General features: G+C 41.5%; 1 protein-coding gene across 1 annotated transcript in view; it reads left to right on the top strand.

Moving 5' to 3' along the window:
• LOC142295495 (guanylate cyclase soluble subunit beta-2-like) overlaps positions 1-23,446 on the top strand; it is a 161,343-nt gene that overhangs the window by 113,257 nt on the left and 24,640 nt on the right. Inside the window, exons 9-13 of the mRNA XM_075338596.1 lie at positions 5,512-5,728; positions 8,084-8,404; positions 8,803-8,951; positions 12,355-12,501; positions 20,395-20,549. Of these exons, the coding sequence (XP_075194711.1) occupies positions 5,512-5,728; positions 8,084-8,404; positions 8,803-8,951; positions 12,355-12,501; positions 20,395-20,549 (989 nt within the window). The remainder of the gene's footprint in view (positions 1-5,511; positions 5,729-8,083; positions 8,405-8,802; positions 8,952-12,354; positions 12,502-20,394; positions 20,550-23,446) is intronic.

Genomic DNA, 23,446 nt, shown 5'->3' with positions numbered 1-23,446 from the left:
GTATTTGTAATATTTGTTAATGGGGACAGTTCAGCATAAAATGTTTGCTACATTAGAGGTCAGCAGCCATATAGTCATTCATTAGTCTTATTATAGGGGCTTTGTGGCTGTGAATGTCATGAGAGTACTGAGAACTATGGCTGGTGGCATTGGTATGGCGACCATTGCTGTGTGAATACTGTGATGGGTTACTCTATAAGGCTATGTGCCCACGCTGCGGATTTACCGCGGACTTTGCCGCGGATTTGCCGCGGATTTACCGCGGATTTTCCGAAAATCTGCAGCAGCGGCACTTCCAAGCCATTTCAATGGCATTTTGGAAATGCTGTGTCCATGCTGCGGATTTTTCCGCGGCGGATTTGCCGCGGATTTTGATCCGGAAAAATCTGCAGCATGTCAATTATTGTTGCGGATTTTGGTGCGGATTTTGGGTATAGAATGGGGAAAAAAAAAAAATCTGCGGCAAATTCGCGGTAATCCGCGGCAAAAATAAGGTGCGGATTTGCCGCGAAAGTCGCGGATTTTCATGCAGAAAAATCCGCAGGTACATTCTACCGTGGACACATAGCCTTATAGGGGCTGAAGTAGTATTTATCTCAAGTTACAAGGTCTCTATTTACACTGCAGATCAAAATTAGAGAACAATGTGTCATCATTTGCTTTTTTTCAGAAATAATGTAATCTATGTACACCATGCCACTAGGACAATGTTCTACAAAAGATCCAAAGTTTATCAACATAAAACCTTTATTTTGCCCAAAACGTGATGATAATAATTAGAGAACAGCAATGAGTGTAGCACAGAGAAAGATTATAACTACATTTTCTGAAGGTAACAACAGTCACTAGTCAGTAGGACGTGTACAGGCCTTTGCTTTGAATTACTTCAGCACATCTGTGGCTACAGGACATCACTAGTCTCTTACACTGCTCTGGTGTGATTTTGGTCCACTCTACTTCCAGTCACTTCCACAGTTCTTTGACTGTTGTCGCTTTCTTGGCCATATCTTTCTCACCAAGGATTTTCCGGAGGTTTTCTATTGGGTTTAGATCAGGACTCTGGGCTGGCCATTTCATTGCTTCAATGTTTTCTGTTTCAAGGAACTGCTTTACCTGTTTTGCTGTGGGACAGGGGGCATTGTCTTGCATGAACATTGCTAGCTAATTGAACGCAAGTAAGGAACCACGTGTTGTTGAAGAAGGTCCTGATACACACTTGCATTCATTATGCCATGTAGCTGTATGAGAGCTCCAACTCCTGCTACAGAAAACATTCCCCAAACCATGACACTTCCTCCACCACCTTTCACTGACTTCTTAACACACTTTGGGTTCAATCTTTCCCCAGTTTGTCAACAAACATAATGTTTCTTATCAGACCCAAATAAATTAAAATTTGCTTCCATCAGTAAAATGAACTATGGAACACTTCTCTTCTGTCCACACAACATGCTCCTCACCAAAAATGAGTCTAGCCTTTTGATTCTTTCTGCTAGTGAGAGATTCGGTCACTGCAGAGGGAGCTTTCAGTCCAAATGCTCTTAAACGTTGTGACACTGTATGACGAGACAGATCCTTACCCTGTTCAGTGATGAACTGGCGAGGGATTCCAGCTGCAGTGTTGAAACGATTACCCATGGAGATTCTCCATATTATCCTCTCCTCTCTTGCGAGGGTGACCAGGCTTTAGGTTGGACTTGAAAGAGTTTGCGATGTTGTAAAGATGCAATATTCTTGAAATCACAGAATTGAAATAAAAAAATTGAACAATCAACTTCTCTTGCTATGGCTGATAGTGTCACCACTTTGACCTTCATCTGGAAAATCTGCTGGAGGTTTTCAGTTACTTTGGAATGGCACACTATTTTTGCAAAGTCCGTGGAAACTGAAAGTTAGGTTGCCAAGTAAATAGTGTTTGTCAGATAATTAAAGAAATTAGCACCAAGTGCCAGATTAACACCAATAGCTTGCAGGTATCTGAAAGTGTTCTATAATTTTGTTTAGTGTTCTTTTTTGTTTATCTCATTTACATTTTTATTATGTGCTTTACTATAAGTTCAATTTCTGAACTAAGGTTAAAATACTGCGAATTTAGTGATGTTAGGATATGCAGTGGGTACGGAAAGTATTCAGACCCTTTAAATTTTTCTCTTTGTTTCATTGCAGCCATTTGGTAAATTCAAAAAAGTTCTTTTTTTCTCAATGTACACTCCGCACCCCATCTTAAAAAAAAACCCCAGAAATGTAGAAACTTTTGCAAATTTATTAAACAAGAAAAACTGAAATATAACATGGTCATAAGTATTCAGACTTTTTGCGCAGTATTGAGTAGAAGTACCCTATTGAGCTAGTACAGCCATGAGTCTTCTTGGAAATGATGCAAAAAGTTTCTCACACCTGGATTTGGGGGTCCTCTGCCATTCTTCCTTGCAGATCCTCTCCAGTTCTCTCAGGTTGGATGGTGAACGTTTGTGGACAGCCATTTTCAGGTCTCTCCATTGGGTTTAGATCATGGCTCTAGCTGGGCCAGTCAAGAATGGTCACAGAGTTGTTCTGAAGCCACTCCTTTGTTATTTTAGCTGTGTGATTAGGGTCATTGTCTTGTTGGAAGTTGAACCTTCGGCCACGTCTCAGGTCCAAAGCACTCTGGAAGAGGTTTTCTTCCAGGATATCTCTGTACTTGGCCGCATTCATCTTTCCTTCAATTGCAACCAATCATCCTGTCCCTGCAGCTGAAAAACACCCCCATAGCATGATACTGCCACCACCATGTTTCACTGTTAAGATTGTATTGGGCAGGTGATGAGCAGTGCCTGGTTTTCTTCACACATACCGCTTAGAATTTTCACCAAAAGGTTCTATCTTTGTCTCATCAGACCAGAGAATTTTATGTCTCATAGTCTGGGAGTGTTTCATGTGTTTTTTTGCAAACTCTATGCAGGCTTTGATATGTCTTGCACTGAGGAGAGGCTTCCGTCGAGCCACTCTGCCATAAAGGCCCGACTCGTGGAGGGCTGCAGTGAAAGTTGACTTTGTGTAACTTACTCCCATCTTCCTACTGCATCTCTGGAACTCAGCCACAGTGATCTTGGGGTTCTTCTTTACCTTACTCACCAAGGCTCTTCTCCCACGATTGCTCAGTTTGGCTGGACGGCCAGGTCTAGGAAGAGTTCTGGTGGTCCCAAACTTCTTCCATTAAAGGATTATGGAGGTCACTGTGCTCTTAGGAACCTTGAGTACTGCAGAAATTCTTTTGTAACCTTGGCCAGTTCTCTGCCTTGCCACAATTCTGTCTCCTTGGGCAGTTCCTTTGACCTCATGATTCTCATTTGGTCTGACATGCACTGTGAGCTGTGAGGTCTTACATAGACAGTAGTGTGCGTTTCCAAATCAAGTCTTATCAGTTTAATTAAACACAGCTGGACTCCCATGAAGGAGTAGAACCATCTCAAGGAGGATCACAAGGAAATGGACAGCAAGTGAATTAAATATGAGTGTCTGAGCAAAGGCTCTGAATACTTACGACCATGTGATATTTCAGTTTTTCTTGTTTAATAAATTTGCAAAAATGTCTACATTTCTGTTTTTTTCTGTCAAGATGTGGTGCAGAGTGTACATTAATGAGGAAAAAAATCAACTTTTTTGAATTTACCAAATGGCTGCAATGAAACAAAGAGTGAAAAATTTAAAGGAGTCCGAATACTTTCCATACCCACTGTAATCACATAGGACTACAAAATGACCATTTAGGAAATTGTGTGTTGTGCTCTAATTTTGATCTCCAGTGTAGAAGGCTCACATAGGGGCTGACTCCTTTATTTTATATCTAGTGAGCACAGTTGGGAGCTCTCTTTTCCAGGAAGCAAAATAATAGAACTTTTGGTGCAGAAACGCCTGTGTGTTTTGGAAAAAGAGCAAAAAGATAGTAATAGGTGTCAAAATGCAAGATAGATTCTACATTGAATTCCAGATAATGCCGGCTGTAAGATCACTATGGTACAAGCCATAATGCTCACAGCCACAATGCCCATATAATAACTGCAGTGTATACCTACCGGACATTCTACTTACAGTTATCAGAGAAGTTCTCCAACTAAGCTGGCCATAGTTATAAAGGTCACAGTGCCCCATAATACCAGTGATAGTTCCCAGCCACAGCCATTAAAGATAATCTGTCAGCAGGTTTTTACTCCCCATCTGAGAGCAGAGTAATGTAGAGACAGAGACCCTGATTCCAGCGATGTGTCACTTACTGAGTTGTTTGCTGTCATTTTGATACAATCAATGGTTTCTCTGCTGCAGATCTAGCAGTTATACAAAGCTGATGAATATGCTGGACTACCTGGCAGCACACCAAGTAGTCCTCTAATGATAATCTACTACTGATTTATCAGTGATTTTAACAACACTACATTAAGCAGCTCAGTAAGTAACACGTCGCTGGATTCAGGATCTCGGACCCTACATTATGCTGCTCTCAGAGTAGGTGTTAAAAAACTGGTGACAGGCTACCTTTAAGTTCCATAATAATATCAACAGGGTCTATGGCCATAGTACCTATAAAATAGCAGCTGCGATTTAGACTCCTGTTCCAGGAGGCACTGAATTTACAATACTGAGAATCATAGGAAAAGTATCTCTTCTAAGTACTGCCTGTGATTTCACAGCATATCTGAATGGTTTAAAGGGAAACTGTCAGCAGGTTTTTGCTATGTAAGCTAAAGACAGCTTGCTGCAATGGTTAATACAGAGAATTCATGGATGTCTGTTTTGTCAAGGTCTGATCTGTTGTTTATTTGCTATGTTTATTTAAGCAGCAGGACACAGCAAGACTTTACATTGCTTGGACTAGAATGCAACAAGCACAGCAGCCCAGCACGCCCCATTCTCTGATTGACACCTCCCTGTTAATGTACAATCTCTATAGAAAGCCTGGTGTGGGTGGGACAGGAGCTCTACTACATGACTAAATCTAAAAATTCAGATGGTTTCAGAATGGCTGCACCTAGTAATCTAAGTGATATATTGTTGTATTCAGAATTTCTTTGTCTACAACATGCTGTTCTTAGTTAAAGTAGCAAAAACCTGCTGACCGTTCCCCTAAAGGGCACAATAGTATGGGGAAAGGTCTGCATTACTATTAGTCTCAATGAACAAAAAATATTCTACTATTTAGCTAATAGCAGCTATCAAACAATACAGAGACTCTAACTCATATAAGAGGATATGCTGTTAGATGGCAGCATATGGGCACATACCCCAAAAATAAAGATTTTTAAATCTTTAGCTATTCTTGCTATTAGCCAAATAGCACAATATTCAGCCTGTTAACCTACTACTAGATAGTATGAAGTGTGGGAATGGGCTAAAGATGGCAGTCGTGGCAAACTGGCTACCAAGTCTATAATATAACTAGAACGACTTTGTATGTTGAAAGCAGCATATATTGGAGAAATGTGATGCTATTTGGTTGTGTTATGTTACATTATAACTATCTATTCACATTTTCAGCTGAGGGTGAAGCAGGCTGGTGTGAGCATACAAAGGATTGTTCCTGGTCTGCAGACTATGGGGATTCGACTAGATCAGTATTTCAGCACAGTGCACCCTGAAGTTACCCTGACTATTTCTAATGTCAGAAAGTTCATTAATAGTCAGTTTGTATTTAGGACAAAGCGAGAGATGATGCCTGAGTCTTGGAGGGAGCGGCCAATGCTGGAATTGAGAGGTATCGTTTTTTAACTAGTTTATTCCTAATATCATCATGTGTTCCTTACTTTTTTTTTGTAAAGTATATAAGAGGTCTTTGTGAATTATATTGTTACACCAATGACCCAAACTGTGCACTCTCTAATAATGCAAGTAGAGGAAGCTTTCCCTCTGGAGTTCTGATGCTGTCCATATCAAGTGATCCGGCCAGCTCCAGAGCAGCACTTACTAGCTCCATTGGAAACAGCTTGTAAATGTTGGACTCCTTGCCTAGTAGACCGGCCACTGACGATAGACAGCAGTTGTGGCCAGTGACCTAGTAGAAATAAAATCACCAAAGAAAGAAGCCTAGGTTGTTCATTAGGAGAAAAACGCTCCAAAATGAGTAGAAATAAACTCACAGAAAAAAGACTCCTGGATTGTTCCTTACTGCAGCACCGCGGCATTTGACCCTTTCTCATGGAATTTATTTTTGTTCTTGAGTAAAAAGAGGGTTTTTAATTATTAAATGGTAATATTGCTTTTTTTACTATTTCATGAGGAGAATAACTATTTAAAGAACAGAAATCCTCTATAATAATACTAGTGACGGCAATCCTCAACATCATGGGTGGTTCAGCAAGAAAAAAGTCCTGTTTATTTGATCACTTTGGCAGCTGGTTTTAATGATTTCACTTGTTGGATAACACCTTTATAGATATTATTTGTGATGGTCTTGGCTGGTATATATTTGGTAACATATTCCAGGGTCAACAGCTGGAATCTTGTGGTTTGTACCTATTCAGATCGCAGCACTGATTTTGCAGCTGTTGACACAAATGTGAATGTTGTAAGCTTCACGCTTGGTGATCTTAATCAACTTCCATTTTTTGCCCTGCACTAATCACATATATTTATACAGAGGAGTGTGTGCCTGTCTATTTCCAGCTTTATGAGTTATTGGCACATTCACCATGGAAGTATCCTGAGCTAATGCCCCTGGGCCTCTTCTACTCTCATAAGGATTAAAGAGGTTGTCATCTACTTGGACAACCCCTTTCCAATGACCATGTTTCCCCTAACCATTAAAATAGCCATATACTCCACTCCCGTGCTGTTCCAGCAGTGTCAGCAGTCTCTCCCCTGGGGTTCAGGTAAAGTTGTTTTGTCATGCGAGCCAATACTGGTTTCACTGTCTCCAACTTTGGACAAATTGAACATCAAGAAGAAGTCAGAGCTACATCTGGCCATTGTGAGAAGGTGACCGGCTACATTATTAATGGCCGGTATGTACCACATAAGTGGTGTGATCCTGAAGAGTGTTGGCACTTTTAGTGCCATAAATGTTTGCTGCAGTATTCACATGGTCAGGATCACAGGTGGCTGTAGAGATGGGTGGGTCTGGCCTACATACCTCACCCATGGATGTGTTTGACATGTGTCTGACAGGTCACGCAAGAGATTTAATGGAGTCTTGTTTGACACATGGAAAGAGACTGGAGCCAGCAGGGATAGTGCAGGGTTGTAGGAAGGAGCCTCTGGGAGAGGTCCTGTGTAGAGACTGACAGGAGTCAGTGTATGGAGGGCTGCAATTTCCTGGAAGGAAACCTGTGGTGAAGGTAACGGAATTGGACATCGTGTGTGAATACTGACTGGGAAGGACTAGATCCAATTCTATGTAGGTCATACCACACAGTTAACCCTAGAACGCGCAACCATAGAAATGTATCATAGAAAACAAGTAACCTAGCAGGCCTGCGAGGCCCCAGGTATACGTTCTAGGGTTAAATGAACTGTAATACCTTGTGTATGTTCCTTTAAACTAGAAGAGGCTCATGTTTATGTTACAAGAGCAGTTTATTTGCCTGTTTAAATAAACCTGGACTTCTTAAAGAGATAATGTTCCTGAGTCTACCTCGCATCGCAGCAAAGTGAGTGAAAACCCCGTTATACATTGTGTGAACTGAGCACAATCTCACACCACTTAGTTCCTCTTGATGTGGGATATGTTTGAAAACTGGGAGAGTGAAGGCATCACTGATCGGGCACAGGACTCACATGACAAAACAACATTACGTGAGCCCCAGGGGAGCGAGTGCTGATACCGCTGGAATGGCACTGGAGCTTGGTATACGAGTATTTTAATAGTGGGGTGGAAACATGGTCATTGGAAAGGGTTGTCCAAGTAGAGGACAACCCTTTTAATCCTTATGACAGAGTAGAGCATTGTTATTTTAACGAGAGCAAACATAGTGATTGAAAAGAGTTGTCCGTAAGAACTAGGCTGACATTATTTCTTGATGGGGGTGATTCAAAGTTGACATTGAAATTCTGAATTTGTAAACAATATTGGTAATAATATATTATCCAAGAAACAAATGTGTTTTGTCTTCAGGTCAGATGATATGGATGGAGTCTCTTGAATGCATGCTCTATTTGTGCTCTCCTCTGCTGCGTAACTTGCATGAGCTGGAGGAGAGGCAGATGCACATCTCTGACATAGCACCTCATGATGTCACTCGGGATCTTATTCTCCTGAACCAGCAAAGATTGGCAGAGATGGAGCTATCTAACCAGCTTGAGAGGAAGAAGGAAGAGCTGAGAATACTGTCAAAACATTTAGAAGAAGAGAAAAAAAAGACAGAAGCTTTATTGTATGCCATGCTCCCAAAACATGTAGCCAACCAACTGAAGGAAGGCAAGAGAGTAGAAGCAGGTGAGTGACCACATTCTGCCTACCCATACCTATATACCCATATGCAGCGGGTGATACTTGGTTGCATTTGTTCATCCGCACAGTCTGGTTTCACACTTGGAGCAGTGGTTATTTCTTTAGCCTTATTAGTTATATGAAATCCCATTATTCAATCCAGTTTTTGTTCCTCCTTGTACAATGGTCCCCAACGTCAGGCCTGCAGCTTTTAGGGAATGATGTACCCTCTGGTTGCTGTGCAAAATGTGGTTCCATCATTGTAATTCCAAGGCTCATAACTGGAATCTAACCCCTTCTACAAAAATCCCATAAATATCTGTCGTCATTTTAATATCCCTATACCCAGGAGCCTGATTGTGCAGACCTCCCCATTTATCAGCTTCCAATTTTCTATTTTGCAGGTGAATTCAAGGAATGTACGATACTCTTTAGTGATGTGGTCACATTTACCAACATTTGTGCTCAATGTGAACCTATCCAGATCGTCGCCATGTTGAATTCTATGTATCTTCGATTTGACAGATTAACCACTGTGCATGATGTCTATAAGGTAATTGTTGCAATGGACTATGCTTACAGGGGTTTTCCACTTTTTGAAAAGTGAACCACAAATGTTTCCTACATTGGAAAGTAACAAAGACAGATAATACTCTCTCCCCCGCTGCGTCACCAGCTCTCTGTCACTAGTTTCAGTTTTGACTGCAATAGCACACCTCCTATACCTCCGCACCGTGGCATATTTTGACCACGCCCCTAGCCACTCCCCTAGCCACATCATTCAGCAGATGCCCTGGACTGTTCATTCATAGTCATGGCAGCCAGAATTTTCTTATATTTGTATGTGTCACTATATGACATGTTGCTTATTTGTGCCTATAAAGTAGTGTTCACACGTTGCATAAATTCTGTTCCTTTTTGTTTCTGCCACTGTCTGCACTAAACTATACAATAACTATCTTCTCTGATTTTTCCATTTTTGCTGCATTTTTTCTGCCTTTCCTCCATTATTTAATGTGTTTTTGGTTGAGATGTGAATGTGCGTTTTTAAGTGTTTTTATTGTACAGAGAAGCTTTTTCCTGCGTTTTTTTAAAGCTCCACATAGAAACGTCTAGAGAAAAAAAACACCAAAACCGCAGAGTTCAGCTGCGTCTTTTCATGGAATCTCATCTACTTTGCTTGGACAATTAAACACAGCAGAATATACAATATCTGCAAAAAAACAGCAGAAAAAAATGCAGCATTTATGCTACATGTGAACATGGACTAATTGTCCAAGCAAAGTGGATGAGACATCATGAATTCTCCACCACTGGTGCATCCAAAGATGCTGCTGAACTCTGCTGTTTTGGTGTTGTTTTCTTTATAAGTTTCAGAATTCACATCTGCAACAAACATGTATCAAATAAGGGGGACAATGCATAAAAAATACAGCAAACACGCAATAATCTGAGCAAAATGTTATTGCACTCGTGGTGTGGACACCTGCTGAAAAAATGCAGCATTTACTCTATGAGTGAACACAGCCTCAACAATACATTTTTATTACATTTTTTATGGGTTTTAATAAAGAAATATAATAAATTGCGCCTTTTTTACGCCATTTACCGATTTCCATAAATAATGTGATCTCTGTGTTCTTCGGGTCGTTATGATTACAGGGACACCAAATATGTCCATGTTATTTGCTGATTTGTGATGTTTATTATTTTATAAAAATGTATAATAAAATTACATTGTATTATTTTTTTATATTATTTTTAGTAATTTTATTAGAAAAAAACCCTCTTTTCCTCTCCCCCTAGAACACAGAACATAGAGATGCTGCTCTGTACAATGGAGCTCTATGTACTGTGTAATCTGCTGTGTAATCAGAGGCTGCATTGTAGGTTCAGCTATATAAAATCCTCCCTCTCATATCATCATTGCTAGTGGCTCGACAGCTAAAACAGCTAGAAAAGCTAGGAGGGCTGTTGGACACATGTTTGAAACTTGCTGGTTTAAATCTAAAGTGGTGAAAATAAAGAAACATTTTTTATATAAATATTTGTATTTTTTTCTCATTTCTTTATAGTAGTTTTATGGGATCAAATGAATCTCTTTCCTTCACCTACAAAGAGATGCAGTATTTATCTATCTATCCATCTTTCTATCTATCTATCATGTATCCTATTATATATCTATCCCTCTGTCTATTATCTATCTATCATGTTTCTATCTATCTAGTATCTGTTCTATATCTATCCCTCTGTCTATTATGTATCTGTTATCTATCTATTATGTATCTATCTATTATCTATCTATCCATCTTTCTATCTATTACGTATTTATCTTATATCTATCATGTATCCATCATATATCATCTATCTATCCATCTATCTATATATCTATCATCTTTTTATCATGTATCTATCTATCTATCTATCCATCATCTATTCATCTACTATCCATCAGCTATCCATCTTCTATACATCTACTATCCATCATATTACCAAATCTTCCTATGTTTTTCATTACAGGCAGTGGCTCAATGGTAGAGCTGCTGCCTATGGACAATGAGTTCACGAGTTTGAGTCCCAGTAAACCAGAGAAGTGCAAATTTAATTTAAAATTATTCACTACACTGAGGAGAGGAGCCAATTCTAATTTATTCATTGCACTGAGGGGAGGACCCGGGACAACAGCTGTGAGCAGTGGGACTGTGGGAGAGAGCCCTCAAATCGGGACAGTCCCGCAGAATCCGGGACAGTTGGGAGGTATGTAAAACGGTGATGTCATGTCGACAGCTCACATCACCGCTGCTGCCAATCACTGTGCTCAGTGGTTTGTGACATCAACATAAGCAGAGTTCAGTGATTGGGTGCTGCGGTGATGGGAGCTGTCGACATGATGTCACCGCTGGACAAAATCAGAGGTGAAGAGCTGAAGCTGGAGCAGTGGTAAAGAGTTGATGCTGGAGCAGTGGTGTAAAGATGAAGCTGGAGCAGTGGAGAAGAGCTGACGCTGGAGCAGTGGTGCAAAGCTGAAGCTGGAGCAGTGGTGTAAAGATGAAGCTGGAGAAGTGGTAAAGAGCTGATGCTGGAGCAGTGGTTCAAAGCTGAAGCTGGAGCAGTGGTGTAAAGTTGAAGCTGGAGCAGTGGAGAAGAGCTGACGCTGGAAGAGTGGCCTTAGTTACTTTACAGTGCAGGAATCATTTGAGGATCACTTTTGATGAAAGTGGAAAATCCAATTAATTTTTAATGAAATGGAAAGTTTGTGTCCAAATCCAGTTCATATCAAGCACATTGCTGTTCTGTCTGGCACTGCTGAGAGATAGCATAATCCTTATAAGATCAATGGATTCCCAGCCTAATTTCTTTTCTCACACTTAAGGTTTGTTCACACCATCATATTTTGATTGCGGAGTGCTGTCCATGAAAAAAAAATGGACGTCACTTATTTAATGGGGCAGTGCAGATGACTAATTTTTTTCACTCTGGAAATCGATTTTCCTCTGGAAATCAGGTGGGACCCATATAAGTCTATGGGTGTGAGGAAAATATCGGATGCCACAGTATAGCATCCGATTTTTACAGATAAATTGCAATTCTGTAACATAGGAGACTGTAAATGGGCCTGGAAACTATTAAAAGCAGATTCTGTAAAAAAAACCCCAAAAAACGGATTGCGGACAGATGACGGGGGGGGGGGGAATCGGCCCACTTTTCTGGATGAAACTGACTGTTTTTATACAGTCCTGTGAACCTACGCTAAGGCTCATTATCATATTAGTATCAGTGTGCCATGAAGATGTTGCCCTCGTTTGTATTTGAACCTAGAGCTACGAGGTGACAGTGAGGTGACAGTGCACCCACTGTTTCACCATGCTGTTGCTGACCCTGGTGTTATTTCCCATTCCGTTGTTCTCCCTTTATAAGTTCTAACACCCTATTTCATATTCCCCTTTATGACATAGGTGGAGACTATTGGAGATGCATACATGGTTGTGGGCGGCGTACCTGTTCCTGTTTCTACACATGCGGAAAGAGTTGCAAACTTTGCTTTGGGAATGATCCTTATGGCAAAAGAAGTAAAGAACCCAGTCACTGGAAATCCTATACAGGTAAACATTAAAAAAGCCATAGGTGCTAATTTTCTGAAATAGAGGATAATATGAGTGAGACACACTGCTGACAGACGTGTCCTGCTGACTCCTGTATTTCCAAAGGTAGCAACGGTTTTCCTTCGGATTGTCCCCACATAGCTGTGACACAAATCTTTATTGTATTCCGAAATAGCATAGAAGCAAGCATAGGTATGAGTAATGACTACAATAAATATTGACTTCTGCTGGTTAAAAGCAGTGTTCCACAATTATAATATTGATTCTCGCCAAATGATGAAACTTTAGGGTATTCAGTTTGGAAAAATGAGTATTTATGGGTGATTTTTTTGCAATGTATAAATATATAAAGAGACTGTACAAAGATCTGTGTAATCATCTTTTCTTCTAAGCCAGCAACTGTGACAAGGGGACATCCTCTACTTCTAGAGAAGAGGTCCCAAACCTTTGTGACCTTGCGAGCCACATCCAATTCCCACCTACCTTACAGGAATGACACCCAGAGTCCCCTTTACATGTATAATGACATCCAAAACTTTCCACAGAAATCACACTGAGGTAGTATACCTTGATCCAGGGGTTCCTAATGTGACGCCCCTGGACTATCAGGTTGTCACAGGGTACTGCACAAGCTTCCCTTCTGTGCAGTATTCCTCCTCCCTCTTGGTTCTGGGTCCCTACTTGAGTGGTGTTGCCTCCAACAGCAAATCAAACCCTAGAGACACCCTGCACCCCATCCACTTGACACACCAGTGAACAGCTTGAGTGAAATAGAGTCGCCCACCTGGGGGGTCAGGGAAGGGAGGTGAGCAGTGTAGTCAGTCTATCTGTGAGTGGAGAGAGGGTTGGAAGTAGCCCTCGAGCTGAGAGGAGCTCAGAGGAAGTCGGGAGTGGTGACTCCTGAAGTAACTGCCTAGGTTGCAGACGGTGGTCTGGGCCTAGAGGAGTCAGACACCCGGTCACAGGGTGCTCGGACTTGTCGAGGAGGACAGCCGGCAGCCTAGCACTATCACCGTTCCGGGACCGAAGGCACGACGGGGTACACGAACCCTAGGTCGGGGAGTAGCTTCAGGCAACCCAAAAATTCACCTGAGGAGAACGGAGCCTTTACGATCCATTCCCACCCACTCCAGAATCGGGGCATTAGCGCAACGAGGGGGATAGGACTTTCCAATCCATAACATTCCAGAAAATCCCAAGCGTGAGCCTTGAGAACAAGCTCCCATACTTAGCCATAGTAGGGAGTGGGGCCCGGCTAGTTCCATGTTACCGGGCCATCAAGTTGAAGCCAAACTAAGTGCCAGGAGGCAGGTCACGGATCACCAGGCAGCACCACTTGGGGACGGGACCTGGACGAGCTCCCCCCAGCGGCAGCGGTACCCAGAGACTTGGTTTACCCCGTTGTCAGTGTCTGCTTATGAACTGAGTGAGTGCGAGAGTGACCCCTGCACCCCATGGCACCCCTAACCGAGTCCCGGGGCACCCCCTACCCGTGGAGGGTTACAACACCTTGCTGCCCCCGGTCCATCATCTCCAGGTACTCCCAACGGCAGTGGTGGTAATCCCAATTACCACACACCACGGGTGGCGTCACAAACTCCCCTGTAAATACCCCCTTTCACTCGAGTGGCCGCACGACCCCGGGTCCGGAGACACTTGAGCCACAGCGAACCCGGATCCGAGCAGCTCGGCTGCTTCCACGGGGGCAGCTCACCACCCTACCTCCATTCAGATCTCTTCTGTGAGGGGGCTACTCACAAAAGTCACCATCTGGAGACATGATCTTCATGCACCATGCTGGAATACAGCCGAGAGCCACACATCACAGGCCCCCATGAGCCACATGTGGCTCCCGAGCTACAGGTTGGGACACCTGTTCTAGAAGAAAGAAGGTTTACTCATTATCATAGATGGAGGTTCTTTACGATACAAGCAGTGAGATTATGAATCTCTCTGCAACAAAATGCTTTGATGGTCAATTGATTAGATAAGATCAAGGAAGGCCTGGATACATTTCTTCAAAAATATAATATTACAAGTTCTATGTAGTAGATATCTGAGATGAGACAGTGATGCAGTGACTTGGTCTGGAATTTAGTGTCAGTAATATTCCTCATTTGGTTTTGCCTTCCTAAGGATAAATATGTTAGGATTATGGATTGGACTTAATGGACTTATGTATTTTTTCAATCATAGTTAATAAAGTGAACAGGACCACTCTGCAATCAGGGTTGCCAACTTGATTTTTTTATTTTTTTTTCTGGACAGCTTCTCAAAACTTCAGCCAACTTTATTATGGACACATTAAATGATCATAAGAAATCATTAAGATTATAAGTGATACATGTCTGCCGACCATAAATGCTATAAGATATTATCTGAATTCACTCTGAACTGTAAAAGGGTAATACGCTCGTAAATGCAGTCAAAAACATCTGTACAAGTCTCTCCAGCTTCAAAAAAATCACGGGTGGATCAAATTTTTTCTTTTTTTATGGGCAGGGAAAAAGTGCCCTATTTTTTACAGACTGTCAGGAAATTTCTGGATGGTTGGCAACCTTGCAAAGTACCGTATGTCTTCTTGCCTGGTAATCAATGATGGGAGCGTGACACAAACTGGATAATTGTGGACCTTTTCAGTCAGCTGAGCATCCAGAAGGTCTTCAATATCATAGTCCTAGAAACCCCTTAAGGTGCATTTTCTAGTTGCCCCAAACAAGTATTCATGAAACTAGAAATCTAAGATTTGCTGTGCATCCAGTCATGAACACATATGATAAATTATTCCTAAATGAGTGTTCCTAAAAGATCCTGATACTTAGATGCAGCTAACCTAAATAATATTGTCCAATGGGATAATATTGTCCTTTCAGGTCAAGCACAAATAGTATGGTCATATGGTGTTCCAATAGGACGTTGAAGATTCTAGAACTATGGAAGTAAGTTATCTATGAAATTGAAGGTTTGGTGGTTTTGCAGTATTACATTTCCAACAATTTCACATGTGATATATAATGATGAGTATCTGTAATGCTGGTGTCCCTGCACGGACGGTTACGTATTCACCACTGCTGCTGAACTGCACCTTCCACTGCCTCTCCACAGCTGTCCATGTGCTCATCTGCTGACTCTTGCTCCAGGGGCCTGTGCATGCCGCACAGGTCTCCCTAGAGTGCGCTTAGTGTGCACACACCTTCCCTGGTCATAAAGGGCCAGCTCACCCTTACACAGAATGGGTAGCTTATGGCTGAGAGGCACTAGATACTTAAGGCATCCTCCCCTTTGGGGAGGTGCCTGAGCAACGTGTTTAGTTAGTTTAGTGTACTGTCTGCTTGTTAGCTAGTTGTCAGGTCCCTTGTATCCTGTATCTGTTACCTGTAACTGTGCCCACCTTCCCATACCTGTTATTCTCTATCGTATCCTCCCTACCTGCCTGCCCCAGACTTATCTTGCTGCCCCAGCCTGCATTCGTTACCCCGAGGGTCAGCTGCCACAGCCCTGGTCACTGCCCTGGAAGTGGCACCTAGCGTCTACCGGTAGCCAAATCCATCCTCTCCATCAGAGTCTCTCATGAATACCCGGTAGATGTTTATTTAAGCTCCTCCTATGATAGGGAAAGCCCAGGTCCCCCTGTGGTCCAGTCGATCCACTCCCGCTCACCATCTCAACTTCAGCGAGCGAAAAAGTATCTAGGAATGTAGACCCCATATTGCCAGTCTAAGATGGACATACTCGCTGGTTCAACTGACAGCAGTTCTTGACCTTCTGATACATACACACATTTGGCTCATGTATGTGTGGCACCCCTGAGGCTCCAGTCGCCACGGGGTATTGCACCATATTTAAGATGCGATATTTGCCTCAGGTAAGAAGGGGGTTAATCACCGGTGTTCCACATTCACACTTTACATATAGCTTAGGAGCCTTCTCACGGGGTGGGGGGTTGGCTCAGAGTAGATAGTGGGGGTGGCCATGACAATGCATGGGACTTCCCCCGGTCACTGAAGCCAGCCACCTGGGGCACGGGATCCACTTGGGGTAGAAGTAGGAGCAAACTCACACGATCTTCAGTCTGTTGACCCGGGACACCAGTTCTGGGACACAGCACCATCACGACTTTCTTCTCTTCTTTTAATGGGGCCTGCGGCTTGGAGTGGAGCACTCAGCCCAGGCTCCTCACGACTGGAAGGGCAAGTCTGAAAAAGGACTTTCTTCTTTCAAACACCGGTGACTTCTTCTAACTTATCCGAGGTTGATGGGGCACATCACAGCGGGTGACCAGTACTACCCTGGTGAGTAGCACAAAGAGTGAGTAAAGACACCTGGAACCGCAGCATTTGACTCAAACTCTTATTACCGGCGCCGCCGCCCCACGTCTCGGCACCAAAGGCCATCACCAACACTACTCCCCTCCTCATCCTTCCCTGGGCCCGCTCCACCTGTGGGGAGCGATACCATCTTCGGCTGCTATTACCATCCACCCTGGAAGACAACGACAGCAGCGGTGGCTAATCTCTGGCTGCGTACCACAGGTGGCATCACAACAATCATCTTATTACAACTCCCATCATCCTCCCTCCTTATTGGTGTACACCTTGGGGCATGAAGCCAGGCAGGCCACCGCGACATTCCAGACCACCACACTGGCCCGGTGACGAGTAAAGCAGGTATGAGACCCGTGACTGACTACCCCCTGGGAGCTACATATGTATTCAGGACTGGGGAATAAGCTGCTGTCAGACATCTTTACTGGTGTATCTGCCCTTCAAACAAAATAATTGGGCATGTTGGGATCCAACACACCAATTCCTTCTTTTAACATTTACTGTCGGGAGTAAGTTTAGACATTCCCCATACATAGAAGATGGTCGGCTAGTCCCAATGGGCCAACATACTGTAGACCTAATGTGTAATCTAAGCTTAAAGTAGTTGTACCTTGCTTGAGGTCAGGTATTGGATCATCCAGCTCTCCATCATTCTTTCTTTAGCAGCATTTTATTTTGAAGTAAATATTCTTTTAGGATATAAACAGAGACAGAAACAAGAAACACAAGCGGTGTTACATGTTGGGATATTTTTCACCCTCCAGTCCTAGGAGCCATCCACCATCAGGCTAAGAATTATTATTACCATTGATGGTTACTTCTTGATGCTGTGTTGATTTTATTACACATGTTGACTAATTAACACCCCGGTCATTAATAGCTATTGTCTTCATTACTTGTACAGCATTTATTTGCACAATGCACTTCAGATTTGTACATTGGTGTTTCTGGTTCCAATTATTGTTACATCATCATTTTTATTTTTGGCGATGAAGGTAGTTTGCTTTGTTGGGGAATTATTTTACTTTGTATAGTGCAGGTTTTTGGTCTTTTTATGTCTTTAACCATGTGAATTGTCCATATTGTTGAATAATGATTTCTGGTGATTTTTTAATTGCTAGATTTGATTTATGCATCTATTATACCCCAATAGTTTGTTTTTCAGGTTGAGCGTTTCAGAGCAAGTTAACATCTTGTCTTTGGTGCCATTTTGTTCTTGTTAGTGTACGTAGTAAATGAAAACATGCATATCTGTAGTTAAAGAGGTTTTCAGGCTTTAGAGGTTTCTTTGGGAATCGAAAACTAAATAAATAACTAAAATGTCATAATAAAGAAAAAAAAAACCTGTCTTAGAATGTGAGCACCTGCAGTACGAGGCTACGATGCTGCTACCTGAAGATAATCTATACCACGGACTGTCAAGCTCTTGTATATCCTCACAGCAATGGAGCACCGTACTGCGTATAAGCACCTGTCTTAGAGAGATTTGTGGACAGGTTTCTGTCAGTGTGACAAGACAGCTGTCATAAAACTGTATTATAATGATACCCTCCTAGACAAAAGCAAATATGATTTGCTAATAAAAAGTCTATAAAAATTTCTATTCCTGGAGATCCCCTTTAAATACTGATGGCCCATCCTTAGAATAGGCCATTACTATTTGATCCGTGGGGATCTGACCATATTAGCGTAATGAAGTATCCACAATGCTCCTGTTAATGACACGTCCCTTCATTACTTAGTCATATGAAAAAGTTTGGGCACCCCTATTAATGTTAACCTTTTTTCTTTATAACAATTTGGGTTTTTGCAACAGCTGTTTCAGTTTCATATATCTAATAACTGATGGACTGAGTAATATTTCTGGATTGAAATGAGGTTTATTGTACTAACAGAAAATGTGCAATCCGCATTTAAACAAAATTTGACCGCTGCAAAAGTATGGGCACCCTTATCAATTTCTTGATTTGAACACTCCTAACTACTTTTTACTGACTTACTAAAGCACTAAATTGGTTTTGTAACCTCATTGAGCTTTGAACTTCATAGACAGGTGTATCCAATCATGAGAAAAGGTATTTAAGGTGGCCACTTGCAAGTTGTTCTCCTATTTGAATCTCCTATGAAGAGTGGCATCATGGGCTCCTCAAAACAACTCTCAAATGATCTGAAAACAAAGATTATTCAACATAGTTGTTCAGGGGAAGGATATAAAAAGTTATCTCAGAAATTTAAACTGTCAGTTTCCACTGTGAGGAACATAGTAAGGAAATGGAAGAACACAGGTACAGTTCTTGTTAAGCCCAGAAGTGGCAGGCCAAGAAAAATATCAGAAAGGCAGAGAAGAAGAATGGTGAGAACAGTCAAGGACAATCCATAGACCACCTCCAAAGACCTGCAGCATCATCTTGCTGCAGATGGTGTCAATGTGCATCGGTCAACAATACAGCGCACGTTGCACAAGGAGAAGCTGTATGGGAGAGTGATGCGAAAGAAGCCGTTTCTGCAAGCACGCCACAAACAAAGTCGCCTGAGGTATGAAAAAACACATTTTTACAAGCCAGTTATATTTTTGAAGAAGGTCCTGTGGACTGATGAATCAAAGATTGAGTTGTTTGGTCATACAAAAAGGCGCTATGCATGGAGGCAAAAAAACACGGCATTCCAAGAAAAGCACTTGCTACCCACAGTAAAATTTGGTGGAGGTTTCATCATGATTTGGGGCTGTGTGGCCAATGCGGCCACCGGGAATCTTGTTAAAGTTGAGGGTCGCATGGATTCAACTCAGTATCAGCAGATTCTTGTGCAAGATTCAGTGACGAAGTTGAAGTTACACAGGGGATGGATATTTCAGCAAGACAATGATCCAAAACACCGCTCCAAATATACTCAGGCATTCATGTAGAGGAACAATTACAATGTTCTGGAATGGCCATCCCAGTCCCCAGACCTGAATATCATTGAACATCTGTGGGATGATTTGAAGCGTGCTGTCCATGCTCGGCGACCATCAAACTTAACTGAACTGGAATTGTTTTGTAAACAGGAATGGTCAAGTATACCTTCATCCAGGATCCAGGAACTCATTAAAAGCTACAGAAAGCGACTAGAGGCTGTGATTTTTTGCAAAAGGAGGATCTACAAAATATTAATGTCACTTTTATGTTGAGGTGCCCATACTTTTGCAGCGGTCAAATTTTGTTTAAATGCGGATTGCACATTTTCTGTTAGTACAATAAACCTCATTTCAATCCAGAAATATTACTCAGTCCATCAGTTATTAGATATATGAAACTGAAATAGCTGTTGCAAAAACCCAAATTGTTATAAAGAAAAAAGGTTAACATTAATAGGGGTGCCCAAACTTTTTAATATGACTGTACCAGGTCATCATATCCAAACTGCAGATAGCGGATCTTGACGTGTTATCCTCATCAGAGAAAACTATCAATCTGACATGGAGGTTGTGTAGCAGCTAAGAAATAGACTCTTAATTCCACATGTAATGGAACGTCTTGAAATACTTTCTATTTTAAAAACTTATTTTTGCATTTGATTTATCCTATAGATCCGAGTAGGGTTACATACTGGCCCAGTGTTAGCTGGAGTTGTAGGAGAGAAGATGCCGAGATACTGTCTGTTTGGGGATACTGTGAATACTGCTTCTAGAATGGAAAGTCATGGCGTTCCTAGTAAAATTCACCTCAGCCCAGAAGCCTACACGTAAGCTCCATTCTCTAATTGTTCAATAACGTCATTAATTTGCATCTTATATCTCAGGATGGCTGACTCGTCGTTGTATCCAAATACTAAAACATTTAGAAGAATCTAATAAAGCAAAATTAGTTGATTAATACATAATCAAACATAGTCAAATAGTTTTGCAAAGAGTTTATTTGAAACAAAATAGTGATGATTAAACAATTCAGCCTGTGTATACAGCTTCCATGCACACATATGGTTATCTATGGTAACCGGCTACGGACAGCCATGTGCATTCTGATTCCTCCAGGATGTCCTAAAGAGTTAAACTTTTTGTAAAATTGCCTCACTTCTTATCTTTTAAATACAATGGATCAATAAATATGTTTGGACTAATTGAACGTAGTCTTTATAATAAATTCTTCAATGAAGTTGTGCTGAACTTGATACAATCGTCTTCTCTCACAGGAAAGTAAACATAATCCATCATAGTTCTTTTATTGATAAGAAATTAAAGGGGTTAGCTACTACTTTTTTATTGATAGCCTAACCGTGGAATAGGCCATCAATATCTGATTGGTGGGGGTGCAACACCTGTCACCTCCGTCTATCAGCTGATACTAATGGTGGCCGGAGGTTCTTTGAGATACTACCGGAACACAGCAGTGCTGTCAAAACAATAGTCCATTACTGTAGGGGACAGGAGATGAGATTTTTAGTATCCAGTAGCAGCAACTGCAGTTTTGATGGCGCTGTGGCATTCTGCCAGTATTAGAGAACTTCTCGCTATTGCCACCTATACCAGCTGATCGGCAGACGTGTTGGGTGTTGCATCCCCACCAATCGGATATTGATGGCCTACCCTAAGAAAAATAAAAATGTAGTGGCCAATCTCATTAATATACTTTTTTTTACTAAACAAGTGCCTGTGTAATGGTCAGTTTGAAAGGGGCCGTTTACATGAGCCAAACAGTGGCGTTAAATTACATCTAATCAGTAAATATGTACTGATCAGTTAACGGTTTAAAATAGGCAGACCGCGGTAAACAATGCACACTGAGCTATCTCTAATAGATTCTTCAGTTTGCGTAGGCTGATATTGTTCTTGGCAGCGCAAATACACGTTACACAGGATTTAGTGCTGCCGAGAACGATGATCTTTAAGTTAGATTAAATATCATGTCACCCATTGATCATCATTTTGCTCGTTTATTTGATGATTCGCATCACATTGATATTTCAAGAGTATTGTGAAACGAGCATTCCTAGAAACAAAGATTCACAATAATCTTTCAGTGGAAATTCACCTTAAGGTGTTAAAATTGCCTACATTATGTTACTTGTAGACAATGTGTTGATAATGTTGACATGTTTTAAATTGCCCAAGTTACTCTGTACCATTTCACTATATTTATTGCATATGTCATGTTGTAATACAGTGGGTGAAATAATTATTGAACACGTCACCAATTTTCTAAGTAAAAATATTTCTAAAGGTGCTATTGACATGAATTTTTCACCAGAAGTTGGTAACAACCCTTCCAATCCTCACAGGCAAAGACATCAAACCACTGATGTCCATAAATTTAGTGATGTTTAATAATGAGGGTAAACCTTGAGGGGTTTAAAATAAAAAGGGAAACACGCTATGTGTAATAATGAGAGAGACACAGGGAAAAAGTATTGAACACGCTTAGTGAAATTTATTTAATACTACGACCAGAAGCCTTTGTTAGTGATGACAGTTTCAAGACACATCCTGTATGGAGAAACAAGCAGCATGCGTTGCTCAGGTGTGATTTTGGCCCAATCTCCCAAACAAACAATCTTCAAATCCTGAAGGTTCCATGTCCTCCTTCTTCTGAACACTGAGCTTTAGTTCCTTCCATACATTTTCTATAGGATTCAGGTCAGGTGATTGGCTGGGCCATTCTAGCAGCTTTATTTTCTTTCTCTGAAACCAATTGAAAGTTTTCTTGTCTGTATGATTGGGATCATTGTCTTGCTTAAGGCTATGTGTCCACGGTAGAATGTACCTGTGGATTTTTCTGCATGAAAATCCGCGACTTTCGCGGCAAATCCACACCTTATTTTTGCCGCGGATTTACCGCGAATTTGCCGCGGATTTTGATGCGGATTTTTTTTTTTTTTCCCCCATTCTACACCCAAAATCCGCACCAAAATCCGCAACAATAATTGACATGCTGCAGATTTTTTCCGGATCAAAATCCGCGGCAAATCCGCCGCGGAAAAATCCGCAGCATGGACACAGCATTTCCAAAATGCCATTGAAATGGCTTGGAAATGCCGCTGCTGCAGATTTTCGGAAAATCCGCGGTAAATCCGCGGCAAATCCACGGTAAATCCGCAGCGTGGGCACATAGCCTAAATGTCCACCCTTGTCTAATCATCATCATTCTGGTAGATGTCAGCAGATGTTTATCAAGAATGTCTCTGTACATTTGTCCATTCATCCTTTCATGATATAAAATTTGCCAGTGCCGTATACTAAAAAAACAGCCCCAGAGCATGATATTCCTACCACCAAACTTCACTGTTGGTACAGTATGGTGTTTATGGGGTGATATGCAGTGTCCTTTGGCCTCCAAACATGGTGTCTATTATGGCATCCTAAGAGTTCAATTTTGCTCTCATCTATATTCTCCCAGTATTTCACAGGCTTGAACGTGTTTTTTTTCAACAATGGATTCCTGTGTGGTGAGCGTGCATACAGGCCATGGAGGTTGAGTGCATTACTTACACAGATCTAGAAAAAAAATATTTTTTGTAATCATCACAGGTGATTTTGTACTTTTCTGAATCATTTTTTTGTCCTGATTCCAAAAATGTATATACTACAGTTTTTCTGTAGCACATATTCAGTGCCTTGCGAAAGTATTAAGCCCCCTTGAATTTTT

Source organism: Anomaloglossus baeobatrachus, chromosome 3 (assembly GCF_048569485.1).
Source record: "Anomaloglossus baeobatrachus isolate aAnoBae1 chromosome 3, aAnoBae1.hap1, whole genome shotgun sequence".
Taxonomy (NCBI): domain Eukaryota; kingdom Metazoa; phylum Chordata; class Amphibia; order Anura; family Aromobatidae; genus Anomaloglossus; species Anomaloglossus baeobatrachus.
This window is presented reverse-complemented; position numbering and strand designations above follow the sequence as displayed.